The sequence below is a fragment of the Rhinolophus sinicus genome, chromosome 14, assembly GCF_057876585.1.
Source record: "Rhinolophus sinicus isolate RSI-liver-muscle chromosome 14, RSI-T2T, whole genome shotgun sequence".
In the NCBI taxonomy this organism is placed as follows: Eukaryota; Metazoa; Chordata; class Mammalia; order Chiroptera; family Rhinolophidae; genus Rhinolophus; species Rhinolophus sinicus.
The window spans coordinates 165172347-165192200 of NC_142514.1; the positions used below are offsets into that span (position 1 = coordinate 165172347).

The 19854-nt window shown below is 44.0% G+C and overlaps 1 protein-coding gene across 5 annotated transcripts in view; it reads left to right on the forward strand.

Annotated features, from left to right (window-relative positions):
• Positions 1 to 19854, forward strand: part of KIAA1549L (KIAA1549 like) — a 253861-nt gene that overhangs the window by 168938 nt on the left and 65069 nt on the right. For all 5 annotated transcript variants that reach the window (XM_088789508.1, XM_088789505.1, XM_074337085.2 and 2 more), the window contains 2 exons: positions 3034 to 3205; positions 13448 to 13611. In XM_088789508.1, the coding sequence (XP_088645634.1) occupies positions 3034 to 3205; positions 13448 to 13611 (336 nt within the window). The remainder of the gene's footprint in view (positions 1 to 3033; positions 3206 to 13447; positions 13612 to 19854) is intronic.

Sequence of the window (19854 nt, forward strand, 5' to 3'; positions counted from 1 at the left end):
TGTTGGGGATCTAAACACCCCAGCTCCTTTGTCTCTTGGCGAGGAGAATTCTGAAATGTGTATTTTAGATCATTTCTAGAGCTTCCTCACAGAATTAAGCTTTAGTTACCCACTGTGGTAACCATCTTAATAACGTACCCTTTGCTACCTCCCTTCCCACCTCTGTATCACCTGCTCATCCTCCTGTCAGTTCCTTGCACCTGCCAAATACACTGCCAGCACTCAACTCTTCTGAGTCTACTTCTAAGGAACCTAATGGAAGACAGTGGACATCGCCAAGGTGGGGGCTCTAAGCCTCAAGATTCTTTATCAAGTTCAAGCAAGAGTGGGAGTGTCTCTAGAAGCTTCTAGCCAATCCACATATCTTGAATAACACTAATGTCACCCAATGAAATTTCACCATTTCTAACATCTGTTATGCTAATGAACAAAACTCAGATGAGCAAGATAACAAATTACAGATGTGCTCCTGGTTGGTGCCTCTGGAGGGGGCTTCCTAACTGGAATCTAGCCCACTGCCCCTGGGCTGTGACCTCCTCACTGGTAACTGACCACAACAAGGGTGTAACTTAACCCAAACACACATGCATAGTATCACACTACCTAAGAGTAGGTGTTTTAAAGGAAATTACAAACATGACCGTAATCTGTCTGCAGATCGTGTCCCCAGGTAGTCTTGAAAGTACAAATAACCTATCTTCTCGAGCACATTTTCCTGCTTGAGTCAGCATCATGCCCCTGAGGGAGATGCCAGGTCTCCCATTCACAGCGGGTGAATTTGGTCCCTCGTCCCAGTGGATGTTGGTTTGGTTCTGTCTTTGTAGGCTGGGCCAGCCTCATCCAGAGGTAAAGTGATGGTTAATTTCACATGCCAGGTTTGTGATTTCCCCTCTGTGGGTTCCATGTGGGCCCTGTAATTCACACTTCTCCACACAACAGAAAAGAAGCTGCTCCGATGACAGTGAAATGGGATTTGTCTCAGCTGAAGTGGGAGGGAGGGACCTTGCTACAATCCTGGTGTGATTAGTAGAGCTAAAAATCTAACAACATTCTACGTGTTGAAAAGGGCCCAGTGAGAGGTTCTCGCTCTCTTTTTTTTCCGAGTACTCAGTGTGCTTGGCCCCTGGTAGTTGCCACGAAAGTCTGACGGAAACAAATAGGGGTTTATTACTGCAAATCCCTAATTTACAGAGGCTGTAGATCACTTTTAACCTCACCCTTGGAGAAATCTTGCTAAGAAGGATTTGCTAATAAATTGAAATTGAAATTATTAGATATTTGAAAGCTCATTCACCTTCTGCCTAGTTGCACTAACACATTCTCTACCTCCTCTCCCGTGAGGAACAGGAAAAACGTGCCCAAGTTTTCCAAGTAAAATTCACTCCACATAGCTTATATCATCCTTCCACATGGAAGCCTTTCCTTTGGGATCAGATAATTTTAAAAGATGAGACACCTTCATGAATAGGGAGATTTAGGTATCTAGAATTTAGAGATATTTCTCTAGTAGATGTAGTTGGGTCCGAAGAAGAAATACATAAGAGAAATACACATTTTTAAATGTTTAATGCAATTTGTCATCAAAGGAATGCAAGTTTTAACTACCGTAACATGATGCCATTTTCACTTACCAAAGACTCATAAAATGGTACTATCCAGTGTTGATGCGGATGGAGGAAAATGAGCACTTTCAAACCCAGTAAATGGGTATGACCTACCTGGAGGGCAAGTGAGTGCTCTAGACAAGCGCCTTTCAGATGGTCACAAAGTTACTCCTCAAATTCATTTCGAAGAAATAGAAGTGAACACAAAGATGAAGGGTGAGAGCAGTGTTTCTGAGACAGTGTCCAGAAAATGGTCCTCTAAGATGCCCTGAGGCAAAGCGGCTCTCTGGCCAAATCAGTTTGGGTAAGGCTGCCTCCTGTAGCCTCTTCTTGATGACTCCCAAAGTACTGGCGTACCAAAGACTCTAAAAGAACCTGCAGTTAAAAAAGTCTCCATAATTTTGTTCAACATATTATATGGTTTCTAAATTTAGATGCCAGAGAGACTCTTGTTTTTAGTAATATGTACATTTCCCCAACATTTGATTATGAACATTTTCACTCACAGAAAAGTTGAAAAAGTAATATAGTAAATACCCATATATTCACCATCCAGGTTCTACAGTTACTATGTTACTGTTTTACATTTGATAACATATGTCATTTCCACACCATAGATCAGTTTGGACTGTTCTAGAACTTTTTATGTAAATGGAATCCTACAGTATATTCCCTTTTGTATAAAGCTTATTTGATTCAGTATAGTGTTTTTGAGATTCCTCCATGTTGATTCAGCAGTTTATTCCTTTTTATTGCTGAATAATATTCCTTTGTATAATTATACTACAGTTTATGTATTCTTCTGTTGAGGAACACCTGGGCTTTTTAAAATTTTCAGCTATTATAAACAAAGCGTTTTGGGTTTTGGATGCTTTTTTGCATTTTCAAATTTTCTGTAATGAATATGTGTAACTTGTACAGATTGGAAAAGCAACAAAGGTTATTTTAGAAAAAGAACTTTGAGTCTCCAGGTATGGCTGTTAACAGAATCTTTTGAATTACAAACATATAAGTTCTTTTTTTTTTCCTCTCCAGCAATTGCAGGAATTTGAAATTAGAAATCTTGTTTGAGAATAACCTAACATGCCCTGAATTAATGTGGAGGCCTATTTTCAAATGAGGCCAGAGTTCTCTGGAGGCAGGAAGACATCACCATTTCAGCATTTTCTTCTCCAGTGTCACACTGTGCTTTCCAGATGTCCATATTTTCAGAACCTTTTTCTCCTCCCTGTCTCTCCCTCCGGTGATGGCAGGGCTTCTTGAGGTTGTGGCGATACAGAGGTACATTAAAGCGGATGTCTAAAATATACCCTGTGGGTCCACTTGGCCACGGAAGGCTTCAGCACTCGGGAGAGAACCGTGGATCGCATGGGTGATTGCAAGGTCTTTGCAAGTTGCCCTATAAACATGGCCTCTTTTTTTCCAAAAGATGGTGAAGATGCAGCGGGTGCCGGGACCCAAGGACCCAGCGGAGCTGACTTACTACACCTTGTACAACGGGAAGCCTCTGCTGGGGACTGCAGCTGCCAAGATTCTAAGCACCATTGACTCCCAAAGGATGGCCTTGACCCTGCATCATGTTGTCCTTCTGCAAGCTGACCGTAAGGGCAGAGCCTTTCCATTCATTATTTTTAACACTATTCAATGTTTCCTGCACGTCAAAGTGATTCCCCAAACCCTTGTTAATGGACTGAGAGCTAAACACATTTTTGTTCTGGAAGGTTCTCAAATCAATCAGCTGTTTCCTGTGTTGTTTGAAGCAATAGGCTTTGGTCAAGGGATATGTTTTGGATATTAGAATGACGGTAATGATATCGCTTTGCCCCAAGTCCTACCCATTTTTCCTCCTCAGTATAGTCTAGTGAATAGGTAGAAAAATCACCATCACTGAGATCATATTTTTCTGCTGGGGAATGAAAGATCATTTGATTCAGTAAGCAATTATACAGTCCTCCATGAACTGTGCTTGGTGTTGGAGGACATACAGAAGTGGGTACGATCCGGTCCTTGGTTTCAAGGAGCAAAGAGGAAGTTAATGTAGACACAAAGGACGGGACTGCAGGAAAATGCTACCAGGAGGCTGTGTGATACAGGGGTTGACAGAAGGGGCATTCAGAAACAGTGAACAGAGAAAGGATATTAAAAACAATAGCTGCTTCTTTGAATACGGTCCCCCAAGGCAGCTACTGTGCTCATTGCATTACATAAATTTTTCTCACTTTCTCCTCTCATTGGGGCAGCTTGAGTCAACTCCAAATTACAGATGAGAAAACCGAAGCTGAGAAAAGTTAACTAACTTGCTCTGTATCACAGAACTAGTACTTAGGTCACCAAGATATGAAATTGGGTCTGCCTGACTTGAGATGTGTGTTCTTAACTGTATTACATGCTAAGATTTCAGCAGAGGGAGAGGAAAGGTGTATATTCCAGAAAGAGGGAGGAGCATGAGGAAAAGAATGCAAATGAAAAGTACCAGATGCGCTTGAAAAACAAGGAATTCAAATTGCCTGGAGTACAGAAACACGAGGAGGAGTTGATAGGATTAGAGGTGTATTGCTCGGGAGAGTCAGGCCTTGGGTGGCTGGGGAAGGAGATTGATTGTACATGATGTGACTGGCTAAGGGGGGCTGCTGGAGATTTCTGAGCAGGAGAGAAGTGTCATTGGAACAACCCATTATTTAGGGAGGTTAATCTGTCAGCAGACACTGGAGGGGCACATGGGAGATACTATGGATGGGTTACTGTAACAGAAAAGGAGAAGTTGATGATGCAGAAGAGAGAGATGAGAATGGCGAGAGTGAAGTCCTTCAGTGGATGAAGGTCAAACTCAGCGAGGAGTGGGGACGGCTCATACTTTTGCACTGGAAAGGAAGCAGAGTATGGCGTGTGGGTGCCAGTTAAGTGGTACGTTTGGTAATGAAACGTAAGGATATTTTCTGTGATTGTTTCTGCTTTCTCAGGGCATGATGGAGTGAAGCTGGCAGCTGAGGATGAGATTGTGTGTGGGGTATTTGATCCAGGGTGCAGTAATACACACTGAGAATCAGCAGACTGATTGGAGAAATACCATAAGATTGCCAGGGCTTCCCTCCTCCTTGGGTTTCACTGCTATGTCCAAAGCATTTCTTCTATCCTTTCAAAATCCCAGATCCTTTGACGCGGCCCCCTCCCTCCTCACTGCAGTCCCCTCTAGGTCCCCAGATGACCCCTGCCCTTCACTGGGGCTCTTTACCTGGCTCATTGTCTTCCCCTCCTCTAATTTGACCTATCGGTTCCGTGGCCTCCTCACTTCTGCTCTAGGCCTTGTGGTACTTGGGAGGGGGCAGAAAGGGGAGAGCTGGCTTTACTTAGAGCGAGAGGCGAATGGAGTATCAGGAGGAGTGGTTGACACTAAGGGGACTTTGCTGATCGTGTTGATGGGGAGCAGAGCACAGGTAGGAGAGAGATCATATGAGATTAGAAGCTGCATAGAATCTTCTGGAAATGAGTGTCCAGGAATCATCAAGGGGTGACCCAGAGGCTTAACTACAATTCAGAGAGCCAGGATCCAGACCCTGTTCTGCCTGACTCCAGAGCTGCGATCCCACAACCGCCTTTCTTTGTTTCCTTCAGATCCACTTGGTCCTCTCAGTTCCCTTCTATAACCACCCACAAAGCTATTTCCTTTTCTCCCTTTCATCATTATTTCCTCTGAGACTTTGTAGGTGCTTCTCAAATGACTCAACCTCAGTCATTTTGCCATTAATGTACTATCCGCAGTGTAATTAGAGTCATTGTAATAACACATGGATTCTGATCTTACATCTACTCCTTTTAAAAATTATTTTTTCATATGTCTGTTTGCCATTTGTATGTCCTTTTTAGAAAAATGTTACTTCATGTCCTCTGCCCATTTTTTAATTGGGTTGTTTGCTTTTTGTGGAGTTGAGTTGAGTGAGTTTTTTATAAATTTGGGATATTAACCCCTTATCAGATATATCATGGGCAAATATCTTCTCCCATTCAGTAGAATCCCTTTTTGTTTAATTGATGGTTTCCTTTGCTGAGAAAAAACTTTTTAGTTTGACGCAATCCCACATGTTTAATTTTTCTCTTACTTCCCTTGCCCCAGGGGATATATCAGTAAAAATCTTACTCCGGGTAATGTCTTTAAACTTTCTTCCCATATTTTCTTCTAGGAATTTTATGGTTTCAGATCTTACATTTAAGTCTTTAATCCATTTTGAATTTATTCTTGTATATGGTGTAAGGAGGTGGTTCAGCTTCAGTTTTTTGCATGTGTCTGTCCAGGTTTCCCAGAACCGTTTATTGAATAGACTGTCTTTACCCCACTGTAAATTCTTGGTGACTCTCTGTTGGCCACAAAATAAAACCAGAACTCCTTAAAATGGGTCTTCCAAGGCCTCCACAACAGGTACTCAACAAATGTCCAGGTCCCTTCCCAATCTGTCTCTGGTCTACTTTTCCAGCAAACCACTTACTTTTCTCTCTTTCATATCTAATGTTTTAACCACACAGGAGTATTCATTCCTCACATTTCCTGTTCTGAAGCCTTCCTCAACCCCTGAAGCAGAGCTGTCCACCAATCTCCCTTAGTTCCAGGGGCTTCCATTGCCCTTATCACATCGAGCAAATGAGTTATTTTCTCTCTTTCTCTCTCATGAACTCTTTAAAAGCAGGTATTACGTCTCATTTATCTTTGAATATCCAGCCTCAGCTACTGCCTGGCTCTATTCTTGTGAAGGAAGGGACCGACCTTTGCAAAATGCCTCCTCCAGGCCCTGAGGGAGGCCCATGGTTGGAAGGTACTAAAGCAGAGCAGTTGAGAGCAGAGCCTTTGCAATAAGACAGACCTGAATTCATGTCCCCGCTCTTCCACTTTCTTGCTATGGAGCTCAGAGACAAATGAATGACCCTCTCTGACCTTCATTTTCCTCATCTGCAAAGTGGTTACATATATATATAATATACATATAATATATATAGTTGTACACACACACACACACACACTCACTCACATACTCACATGCATGAGGCCAGACAATTAAATTCGAGAACTCGTCCTAGAAAAAGGGGTACATACTTCATTGCTGAATATCACTATGGTCACCTTCGACGTACTCCCCTTGGGAAGCTACGCACCCACACCAGCACCTAGTCCACCCTTGAAAGCAATTTTGGAACTCTTTCTGGAATGGCCATCAGAGCTGTCATCATGTTACCTTTGATGTCCTGAATGTCATCAAAATGTCTTCCTTTCAATATTTCCTTTATCTTCAGGTAAAGAAAGAAGTCGTTGGGGCCAGATCAGGTGAGTAGGGAGGGTGTTCCAATATAATTATTTGTTTACTGGCTAAAAACTCCCTCACAGACATGCCATGTGAGCTGCTGCATTGTCGTGATGCAAGAACCATGAATTGTTGGCAAAAAGTTCAGGTCATCTAACTTTTTCACGCAGGCTTTTCTGCACTTCCAAATAGTAAACTTGGTTAACTGTTTGTCCAGTTGGTATAAATTCATAATGACTAATCACTCTGATACCAAAAAAGATTAGCAACATCATTGCAACAAAGTTCGCGAACTTAATTGTCAGACCTCATATTTGGTTTTATAAATATATGAACATATTTTTCATATATTTATGAATATATGCTAGTTGGAGGAATAAATGAGATAATTATTGCATGTAAAGGGCTTAGTGCAATCATGAGGCATGTGTGAAGCACTTGGTAAGTGGTAGATGAAAGTCTCATTTCTCCATAAGGTAGAAGAACTAAAGGAAAGACGGAATGAAGAAGGAAAGGTGATTTAAAGATTATGAACCCATCTAATTTAGAGAATAGGGTGCTATTAATGAAAATACAAAGGGGATTGGAGAGGAGAAGCATTTTTAGAAGGGAGAAGATAATTTATTCAGTCTGGGCCATGTTGAGTTTAAAGTGATGAGATATTAAGGGGTGCTATTGGGATATCAAGGGGGTGCTGATAAAATATCGAGGGCTGAGGTTAGGAAACTTGTTGGAATTCCAGCCTGGATCTCAGGAGAGAGGTTAAAGTTAACACTATAGAGTTTGAGAATGCTGTAGATATAGGTTAGAGTTAAAATCCCAGAGAAAATTCTAGTGTCTGGGGAGAGTAGAGCTAGAGGACAGACCCTGGGAAATGCCTCTTTGCCCAAGATCAGGTGAGGAAAAAGCTAAGACCAATGAAGAAGAGGAGGAACAGAGTTATGTTTTTATTAAATGTATTGGGGTGACATTGGTTAGTAAAATTTTGTAGGTTTCAAGCTGTCCTCTAGCTCTGCTCTCTCCAGACACGAGAATTTTCTCTGGGATTTTAACTCTAACCTCTAGCTATAGCATTCTCAAACTCTATGGTGTTAACTTTAACCTCTCTCCTGAGATCCAGGCTGGAATTCCAACAACTTTCCTAACCTCAGCCTTCAAGGAACCTTGTTCCTCTGAAGGGAGGGTGTTAGTGTTCTGTGTGTTCCAGTATCTGCTAAATCACTGGTTCCGGGGCCAATGTGCAGCGCCCTACGTGCAGCTCCCTGTGTGCAGCGCCCTACGTGCAGCTCCCTGTGTGCAGTGCCCTACATGTAGCTCCCTACGTGCAGTGCCCTACATGCAGCTCCCTACGTGCAGCGTCCTACATGTAGCTCCCTACGTGCAGTGCCCTACGTGCAGCTCCCTGTGTGCAGCGCCCTACGTGCAGCTCCCTGTGTGCAGCGTCCTACATGTAGCTCCCTACGTGCAGCGCCCTACATTCAGCACCCTATGACAGAGTATGCAATGCCCACTTGAGCCACGCCACCTCTGAGTAATGACAGCAGTGACTTCTAAAGAAGCTCCTGAGTTTCCAACGAGATTTTCATCTGCTCCAGGATTTGGAGTAAGAGGCCCTTCAGAGCCTTATCCAGCTGGTGGAATAGGGAAAATTCTCCCCATATTGAAGCTGATCAGAGCAAGAATGGCTTTACCTCACGTGGCCATCAGGCATTTATCTCAAAAATGTCACTTACAGAAAGCAATAGACTGACCCTTTGGTGAAAGGAACTTGTACTCATTCATTCCATCAACAAATGTGTTTGAGCCTGACGCTTTTCTAGGCACTGGAAATATGGCACTGAATGAATCAGACAAAACCCCTGCCCTCGTGGAGCTCACATTCCTGAGTGGGCAGATCAAATAAACAAAATAAATAATATGTTAGATGCTTATTGCCAAGGAGAAAAATTAAGCAGGGAAGGGCTGGCTAGGGGATGTCCAGGAGATAATGGCTGTGATTCTAAATTGTTGGAGGGAGGGTGTCAAGAAGATGATCACTGAGGAAGTAACCTTTGAGTGACCAACATGTCTAGGCACCAGGTTCTAGGCCAGGGTCGGGGGAAGTTTGAGACCAAGCGAGGAGATCACTGAGGGAGGAGGTCACAGGTGCAATGAGGGACCACAATCACATGAGCATCACAGGCTGTACTGTGAATGAGATGACAGCCACTGGAGGGTTTGAGCAGGACAGCGACGTGGCCTGAGCAGTCACCAGCTCCCAGGCCTGGGCTAGACCCTCTTCTGCGTCTACTCACACCAGTCATAAACTCTGATGTTTTGACAGTCACAAAATGTGAGCTGGAAACTGTTTTGAATGGATTTCTTCTCCTTTTAACAATTGTTCCACATGAGAATAATTTATTCTTAGTTTATATGGTTCTTTTGACTTTGTTCTTTCTGACAAATACCACGTGTGTGCGTGTGTGTGTGTATACGCTCACACACCTTGCATTTCTATGCATTATGTGTTAACTCAGAACTAACTTAACTATGTATTTCAGAGAAATGACTTTTTATAAAAACCTCTAACCTCCCTGGGGCTCAGTTTGCTCGCCTGCAAGTTGGGCGTCAGAAGGGCATCTGGGCCAAGAGCCTAACGCACAGTAGACACTCAGCACGTGTTGTCTCCTTTTCCTGTCCTTCCTCTACTGAAATTTTTGCAAATTAAATAACCACTTGTTCCTTTTCACCTCTTCCATGACTTTGTAGTTTTAGAGCATTATGCCAATGACTGTATTGGGTTTGGATGACTTCAGTTGACCTAATTTTACTGTTGCCTTGACCACTGTCAAATGAATTTATTAAGGTACATAAGATAAATCTATTCTCTCCCCATTTCAATAGAAGTGAAGGGATTTTACAGAGAGCACCAAGAAGGACCACATCAACCAAAACAATAATGCTGAGTAATAGCAGAACACATGTAAATATTTCATTCTTGCTAATGAAAAACAGTAGGCATATATTTAGGGTATCGTGTTCTGATACGCTATAAATTTTTCTCTATCAGGATAGAATAGCATAGCCAAAAAGAACCATGTTGATGTTTTTCACAGCAGTTCTAAGCTTTAAAAAATGTTACTGGCATAAAACTCACATATAAATACCAAACTACTAAAAGCAGCGGCAATTAAATGTTTAATGTCAACAGAATCACATTATCTAATGAGCTGTTTTCAGAAGTTAATAATGTGATTAATCGCCAATTGATAAAAACTGGGAAAAGTTCTTTTGTACTAATGTAGCACTCCAGATCCAAGTGCTGGCTGATGAGAGGCAGATCGTGGCTAAGGTACCAGTTGAACCGGGGTGGTTGAAGTCCCAGAGAGAGAGACGGGCTGGCTGCTCAGGCGGGTCCTCACTATGTGGCACTTACTTACCTGTAGCATCTTTATATTCCAGAGTCTGGTCCTCAGGTTTGTCGGTTTAAGAGCCATCAGAGTCAGCAGGATCAGGAGAATTAACCCATGTTAACCAGACTTACAAGAGATTGTTATAGAAACCAGATTGGCAGTATATTAATTTAAAATATGGACTAGAACTACCAAGGAGGTGGTACTTCTCCTTTTAACTGTCCACTCCTCTCTCCTGTATGAAAAACTGTATGGGGAGCATACTTGCAACAGGAATAACGGTAGTTCATTTATATCTTTATTCAACTTTTAATTGAGCACCTATTATGTGCAAGGCCCTGTTCTGGGCCCTGCAGATGCAGCAGAGAATAAGAGACAAAACATTTCCTGTCCTCTTAGCGTGTACCTTCTAATGGAGGGGCAGCAGGGGGTGGGGGTGGGGTGTGACAAACGATAAGCAAATACATATGAATCATTCCAGATAGTGATAAATGCTTCAGAGCTTTGCCACTGCAAATGTTGCGTGGGGCCCTGCTGCATGGACACCACTTGGTAGTTTGTTACAAAGGCAGAATTTCAGACCCCACTGCAACCCACAGAATCAGAACCCCCATTTGAACAAGATTCCCATGTGATTGATATTAAAGTTCGAGAAGCACTGCTTTAGAGAAAATGAAGTTGAATGAGGGGGATGGAGAGTGCCAGGGGCAAGGATTGTTATTTTATGTAAGGTACAAGGAAGGCCTCACAGACAGGGTGACACTTGTTCAGAGCCCTGAAGGAAGGGAGGGAGGGAGCCATGTGGATATCTAGGTGAAGAACGTTCCATGTGGAGGAATCAGCCAGTGCAAAGGCCCTGAGACAGGAGCATGTCCAGCAAGGGTGAGGAACAGTAGGAGGCTAGTAAGCAGGAGCAGAGAGAGTTAAGAGAAGAGCAGTGGGCTATAAGGCCAGAGAAGTAACTGGGTTGCTTGGTGGAGCAGATCATTTAGGGTCGTATAGAAATTATAAAGACTCTGGCTCTTACTCTGAGTGTGGTGGGAGCCTCTGAAGGGTTTTGAGCAGCAGAGGGTTATGGTCTGAGTTTTTAAAGGTTCACTCCACTTGCTGTAAACTATAGGGGACAGGGACGAGGTAAGAGGCCATTGCAGTAATTCAGGTGAGAGATATTGGTAGTCCACAGTGAAAGCAGTAGTGATAGAAAGAAGTGAACAGATCTTGGATATATTTTGAAATGGAGATGACAGGGTTTGTAGAACAGGATGTTGGGTGAGAGTGAAAGAGAAGGGTCAACATTCATGGCAGTTTTTGGCCTGAGCAACTGGAAGGAAGGAATTGCCTTTTTATTGGAGTGGCGCATATCACAGGAAGAAAAGGTGTTTGGGGGAAATTGAGAGTGGGTTCTGGACATATTAAATTTGGGATATCTCATAAGTACCCAGCTGGAGATTTGAGCGGGCAATTGGATATAAGAATCTAAGGGTTCAGGGTAAAGGCTGGAGATGTATAAATGAGCATCCTCAGAGCACAGATGGTATTCAAAGCCATGAGTCTATGCGATCATCTCGGGAGTGGGAGAAAGAGAACTTGGTACTTGGGTGTCACCAAGCCGAAACAGCCAGTTGTGGCCATCTGGTCCACCAGGGTAGACCTGCCATCCATCCAGATTACCCACGTCTGCTATTTGGGGCACATGGACAAGTCCTTGCCTGACCTTTGGTTCTCTTTTTGTTGATGTCCTGCAGACCCCACTCCCTTCCAATAACTTCATTTCTACAGACAATTGCTTTTGTTATAATTTTCTTTACTCCAGTTCTAAGAACATATCGGTCCTTTTGATTGGACTGAAGTGTTTTCCAAGCTTCTTCACCAGTGATCACGGGGACACTTATCCACCTCATGTTGGAGGCTGTTTCGTGTTTTCTTTTTAAACTTTTATGTTTAGTGTGTTTTTCCAGGACCCATCAGCTCCAAGTCAAGTAGTTGTTTCAAGCTAACTGTGGAGGGCGCAGCTCACAGTGGCCCATGTCGGGATCGAACCGGCAACCTTGTTGTTAAGAGCACTGCACTCTAACCATCTGAGCTAACTGGCCACCCTGGAGGCTTTTTCTTACATTTTCCTAACCCAACTTATCAAAAAGTTGAAAGAATTACACAGTGAACACCCATGTTCCCACCACCTAGATTCCACAATTAGCGTTTTACTATATTTTTAATATCACGTATCTGTTTATCTGTGTATCCCTTCATTCGCACGTTAATTCATCTTATTTTCTGATGCATTTCAGAGTAAGTTGCAAACATCAGTAGGCTTTGACCTGAAACACTTTAGCATGCACATCACTGCCTAGAGTTCAATACTTATTGGTGGTGTTTTTATGTAAAATTTACATGCAATTAGATATACAGATCTCAAGTATATAATTTGAGGAGTTTTGACAAATGTGGATACCTGTGTAACGCCACCCCCACCATGATATGGAGCATGACTTTCATCCTGTTGCCCTTTGCAGATTAACTGCCTCCAGCCCCACCCCCTGGAGGCACTTACAGTTCTAATAGCACATTCTTCCTATGGTCTAAGGCTTTGCTTCCTCTTTTCTTTACTCAGGCTCTGAGAATAGCCTGATCCTTTTGATTAGACAGAGGCATTTCCAGCTTCCTCAGCCAGCCATTTGGGAAGGTGGTGGGGAAGTCCCTCCATTTGGTGACATTTTAATCATTGCTTACTCAGAGGCTTCACTACAATATTTAGAGTCATCACCCTGAGAACTTTGCCTCCTGACTCCAGCACCACTCTAATCCTCAGATTTCTTCTCTCTTCTCTTTTGACTCCTGATGTCACCAGTGAGGAAAATGGATCCGGATCCATCTTCCTCCACTTCCTCTTAGTAATAATAACTAGGGCGAGTGTTGAGTGAGCCCCTACCAAAGCACCACCTGTATCTTGTCTCACTGATGCCTCACCAAGTGTCCATCCCATTTTACAGATGAGAAAACGGAGGCTTGGAGACCTTGAGTAACTTGCCCAAGGCAAGAGCCTTTCTGACTTTAAATCCTCTTACCCATCTCATGACTTGGGACTGGGGGGGACTTATCTCCGGGTTGCCTCCCCCTTTCCAGTGCTCCTTGTCACGTGCTTCCCGCTGGCTCTTTCCCGCAGCCGTGGTGAAGAACCCACCCAACAACCTGTGGATCATCGCGGCCGTGCTGGCGCCCATTGCCGTGGTCACGGTCATCATCATCATCATCACGGCCGTGCTCTGCCGCAAGAACAAGAACGACTTCAAGCCGGACACCGTGATGAACCTGCCTCAGAGAGCAAAGGTACGCGGTGGAAGTGGGCGGAGAGGGTCAGGGGGCCAGACCACTGAGGTTCTGTCGCCTTTGCTCTCAGCTCTCGAGGCCACTGCCAGAGCCTTCAGAAACATCCCACTGAGCCCTCGTGTAGAAGAACATTTATGTATTAACTTGTATTTGAATATTTTTTAAATTATAGTGAAATATTCATAACAAAATCTACCATTTTAGCCATTTTTAAGGGAACGATTCAAGTGTTGTTCAGTATAGTCACCTCGTTGTACACTTTATTTTTATAATCAGGACATGATAGCTAATGTTTATCTCATGCTCGTTCTTTGCCATAAGTGCTTCTAAGTGCTTTACGTGTAGCAACTCACTTAATCCTCACAGCAACCCTTTGAGGAAGGGCCCTGATCTTACAGATGAGGAAACTGAGGCACAGAAAACTAGGAGCTAGGTAGACCCAAAAGGGGCCTGAGTGGTTATCTAATCTGACACCCTCCTTTTGCAGAGAAGTGACTCCTTCAAGCTCACACAGCTCATAAAAACTATAACTGATGTTAGAGCCAGTTCTCTTGGCTCATAACACCGGGCTCTTTGGGGGCACACTAGACCCTCAAAATTTTCCTCCTTGCAGTGGCTTATCTTCAAAGGCTGCCATGATGGGCAAGCTGCAGCGCCTTGGACAGCCAGCTGTCAAACTCCAATTCAGTGGCTCCCATGCAGCTGGGAGCCCCATCCGCTCTCCATAGTCTCTACACGTCTGCCCTGCCCCCTCTGGTTACTTGGGAGGGGAATACACTGAGGAAATTCTGAAGGCTCATTTTCTAGTCACATAGCTCCCTTCATGGTAGTCCCTGAAGGAAATATAATAACCTGTGATACCCCATGTTTAAATAATACCTTACTGGGACTGCTGGATGGCTCAGTTGGTTAGAGCGTGAGCTCTCAACAAGGTTGCCGGTTCAATTCCCGCATGGGATGGTGGGCTGCGCCCCCTGCAACTAAAGCTTGAAAACGGCGACTGGACTTGAAGCTGAACTGCGCCCTCTACAACTAGACTGAAGGACAACTACTTGGAGCTGATGGGCCCTGGAGAAACACACTATTCCCCACTATTCCCCAATAAAATTTAAAATAATAATAATAATGCCTTACAATTTGCTGAGCTCTTCTAGGTCTGTCGCCTCATTTGCTCACCACAGCAGTCCTATGGGGTCAGTCATAGTCAGGACAGATTGTATTATTTTCATTTTACTGCTAAGGAACCTGTCATGCGGGAGACCCTGCTCCCTGCACCATTTGTCGTGCAGGAGACCCTGCTCACTGTGCCATTTGTCGTGCAAGGCGGCCTGCGAGGCCTCTAGTCCTGCTCCCCACATAAGAACGCAGGACATGGTGAGGCCAAAAAGGAACACCCACGGAGCCATAGGTAGGGGAGTCACACCACTATAAGCTCACTGGAGGCTGGAGTCACACAACGTGCGACCTGCTGTCCGCTTCTCTGCCTGCCAACCAACTGACTAACTCTCGACTCGACTCCCCAGCACAGCTGCGGTAGTTATATCTGTGGCTAATTGGCTAACTGGTTACAGCTGATGGTCAATTAGCCGCAGCTGACGGCCATCTACTACCCGAGCCAGCACCTTTCCACGTGAAGCCGAGCGCCTGGAAACTGCTCTCTGGGACTCTGTCCCCACAGAACCCAAATGGAAGAGCGACTGTGGGACTTGTCCAAAGTCACATAATTCTCAACTCTCAACAGAGGAGCGTCTCAGGCCCCTGTCTGAGTGTTTGGGCTTTTTCTACTTTATACGCCTCTCTGCACCCTGAGCTTCTCAGGTAGAATCCTCTTCCAGCTCTGACCGTCTGAGCTTTGTCCACCTGTGCAGAAACGACCTGTGCAGTGAATGAAATTTCATGTCCACTGGAATGTGTGTCACGGAGATAATCCTTGCTGGAAGTTACGCATGCCTTGTTCTTAGTGGGTGATCACACCTCGCTTTAGCAGAAGAAATCAAATGAATTTTATTGTTTAGTAAACCGACTCACCTGTTGAAAAGCTGCAGCGTGATTAGACACTCTATACTGAAGAGCCAAGCCCCAAAGAATGTTGTTTCTTTGGACACAAAGCCACCTGCTTCCCAGACACAGCATGATGTTGGTAATTACGCAAGCAGTGAAAAATGAAGCTGTTCCAGGAACGGGTATTTCATTTCCATCTTAGCTTAGTTACAACCTGAGCCTTTCAGACATAGCAGTAATCACCGGAATCTAACTGCAGCCCAGTCCAGGAATGCAAAACATGTTACACAGAGGTCGTAAATGCCATCTTTGTGTTACAGATTCAGCCAAAACTTTATTAATTTGCCAAGATTAGTTGGCCAGCACATGATTTAAGCCTAGTTTCTGGTCTGAAAACTATCTGAAGCTGGAACAGATTCATGTTTGTGGGTTCTCATAGCCCCCTTTATATGTTTCTATCCGATGCATTGTGCTTTGAGAGGTACCTGACTGAGTTTGCAAATCAAGCAAATTTAGGTTCCATGAGATGATTAAATTCACTTGTGCTTGGTGACGCTGGCTGTTGTCTCCCTCAATGAGGCTGGGCTATGCACTTTGATTTCCAAAGCCCTTTTATCATGGGAAACCAGCGGGGTGGAACTGCCTCTTTCTTACTGCAGTCTGCTGCTGTTGCAACCCAGGGACACTGCAGTGTTTGCCAGGGGAGAGCCGCCTGCATCACTTCTCACAATCTGTGTGTGTGAGCAGAATTCATTTCACATCAAGGGATGAGGCGGAATGAAAAAGTTAGCCTTCACCACCACTCCACAGACTAGGAGGGTGGCCTCCTGGTCTCTTGGGACATCACTGCCTCTTTAGAACGCAGGCTGCAGTGCCAGAGGACATTACCGGGGATCTTTGCTGAGACTCAGTAATAGACTTAACATGCCAAGAGAAGGTGAGTATGGCTTTCCTGGGAGCTGAGGCCAGGATGTGCACGCCCGTACCCCTCCTCAGAGACAAGGTACCACTGATGGAATCCTGTTACCATTGTTGTCAGTTGGGCTTCTGCAGGTAGCATGTTGAGAAGATGATAAATGCAGCAGGGTCAGGTGCTATGCCTTTGTCACTTCCTTTCTTCCCAGTTCACTTCCCTTTACTCTTTTTCATTGAATTCACAGCCTTTTCCCAGTTTTTCCTTTCATATAATTGAAGAGAACATGGCTTCCTGGAACAGACAACCTTATGAGACACTAGTTAGGGCCATATTCAGATGCAGAAGGAGCTTGGAGGGCCTGCAGTGGTTGGTTGGCATGACCCACTGCTCAGGCAGGTCAGTTACCCCCAAAGATACCCAACTATTTCTTTTTTCTCAAATACTATCTGTATGACCTACACTTAACTTCTTTCTGCCTTAATTTTCCCATCTGTGAAATGGAGATAACAGCATTCACTTATAGGTTATTGTGGGATTAAGTGACTTATATCAATTACTTTGAGCTATATCAGGTATATAATAAATATTATATACAAGTTGGTTTTTATTGCACATGCTTTATTCTTAAAATATCTGGGTACCTTTGAAATTACTGGAGATTATTTTGATTTGATAATTTTACAAAACTCATTGAAGTAACTATAGATACTTCATGTGATGTATTAATGGGATTGAGGGGCATAGTGTATGTCCAATGGGCAATTAGTTAATCTCAGGTAATTTTCAAGTTGAAGGTTGAATGACCCCTACCCTGTCAGTCAGAAGAGTCAGGGATGAGTCTTGAGTCTTTCACCACTTAGCTGTGTGATCTCGGGCAAGTCACTGAACCTTTTTGAGCTTTTGATTTCTCACCTATAAAAGGAAGACCATGATGTTTGCCCTGCTTACTTCCTGGGGTTGTTGAGAGGACAAAATGAGGCGTCAGTGTTTTGCAGGCTCTAAGTACTGACCATCTGCAGAGGTTGTTATTAACCTAATAACAATGGCCACCTTTTAAGCCTCTAATTCCTTAATGTCTCTATTTCTTTTCACCCGTCATCCACCCAGTCCCCTGCAGTATCCAGCAGATAACTTCAACCCAGTGTGGAGGGTGAGGAGCCAAAGCCAGAGAGAGTGAGGGGGAGAGGGAGAGGACCAGAGACAGCTTGTCCTCGTCACTAGGTTCTTGGGAAATCTTAGCTGCCGTTGGAGACTTCCAATTCCTTGCTGACACACCAGGAGTCTCAGCGCAGACATGAGGCCAAGTACGGAAGGAGATGCCCAACCAAGAGGCAGGCTGCAGAAGGAAAGGAAGGCCGTGGGCAGAATCACCAGCCGTGGTTACCTGTTCTGCAGCTGGCTCCACCGCAGGACAGCTATGTGAGCCTGGGGAAGTTGCTTAACCTCTGTAAACCTCAGTCTCTTCGTCTTTAAAATGGGGAATCATAATAATACCTACCTCCTTGAACTGTAGTGAGGTTGAAATGACAAGTGTACGTAATGTGTTTGGTACTGTACCAGTAATGTCAAGTGAAGCTGAAACTGGGAGCTCCTTGAGGGTAGGAGGGGGCCGGTTATTATTCACATTTATTCCCAGCAACAAGCACAGTCCCTGGCACATGCCAGCACTCAACAATTATAGTTGGAACAAAGCTGAATAAGACAATGAGGGCATGGGGATATTGTGGGAAAGGGACCAACAGGAGATGAGGCTGGGCAGGTAGTTTCAGCCAGAATGTGCCAAGGAGTTTGGGTGCCATGAAACATTTTTCATGACCTGGAGTGGTTTAAGGGAGACAACTTTGGAGGCTTATCAAGAGTGAGTCTGGAAAGGAGTACAATAGAAGCAGCAAGACCAAGGCAGGAGTCAATAAAACAGTGGACTGGGAGAGAAGAGGTCAGTTTCTGAAAACATTTCAGTTGAATCTAGTTGATAACCAATTGGTTGTAGGAGGAGCAGACAATTTAGTATTCTAGAAACGTTATCAAGTCACCCAAAGCTCCATTCTGTTTCATGTAGCACCAAGGTAGGGGAGGGAAATTAACAGAGAAACACTATTTCAGAAACACATTCCCACATCCTGGCATAGAATGTCAGAGGTTACCTCGTGGGTCAGAGTGTGAGTGTCTCAGAGAAGAGGGAGGGGTGAGTCCACTTGTCAGAGTGAGTGTCCCACGGAATTGGGGGAACTGTCTACAGCAAAACTACAGACAGCTTAAAATAGGAAGCTCTGCTGGGTTTAACAATAAAACTCCATTCTGTCTGAGACACGAGAGCAGGATGTGACAGGTTGAGCCACAGTCCTAGACTGTGAACTCTGGCTGTTTGCAGCTACATTAGCTGCCGAATGAAGAGCTTCTGATCGTATCAAGTTCTGATAGAACCCAAATGGTAGAGATTGAGTTTCATCCCCGTATTTTCTCGAAGAGAATCACTGATTTCTATTTAATGTGGACTATGATTTAGTAGAAAGGCAAACAGTATTGACTATTATTGACCAATGACTTACTATGTGCCAGGCGCTTAGCTAAATGCTGGACTTGAATTTACTTATTTAATCCACACAGCATCCCTTTGAGGGTGATTAAATATCACACACACACTTATCCTGTTTACATTATTATTATCTCCATTTTAGAGATGAGGCAACTGATGACGGAATTTCAGTAACTTACCCAAGGACATCCAGCTAATAAGTGACAGAGTTGGGATTTGAATCCAGGCAATCTGTTTTTGGAGCTGCGGCTCTTAAGTACACCGTTGCCCTGCCTCAAATCTGTATTGTGCTGCTTTGGGATGCAATGCAGAATAGACATACTCCCAGGAATTGTTTAAACACGCCAGATACTAATAGATGTCTGTTGGGTTTTGCTCACAGCTGCCCTAGTCACTTGGGATTTTGGACATTGTGCAATAAAAGCCTTGCTAATTTCCTAGTAATGAGTTATAGGAGAGCCATCCCGCTTAAGGGAAAGGTCTGGATTAAATAGTGATTCCATAAATTCCATGTTATTATTGATTGTACTGCCTCCTGGGGTAGCATGTTTCTTTCCCTCTGTTGTCATATCTGTGATCCCCTCTAATAGCCAAGGGTGGAGGAAGTAAAGCAGATATGTATAGCTTCATTTCTCAGAGGAGAAAATTGACGTTCAGAGTTCAAGTAACTTGGCAAAGTCACGTGCCTGTTATAGCACAAGAGTTAAGTGATGACAGAATATTCCTAGGTAGAAGATGATACAGGACCTGTTTAACGTATCAATTAAGAGTTTCTAATTAGCCATAGACT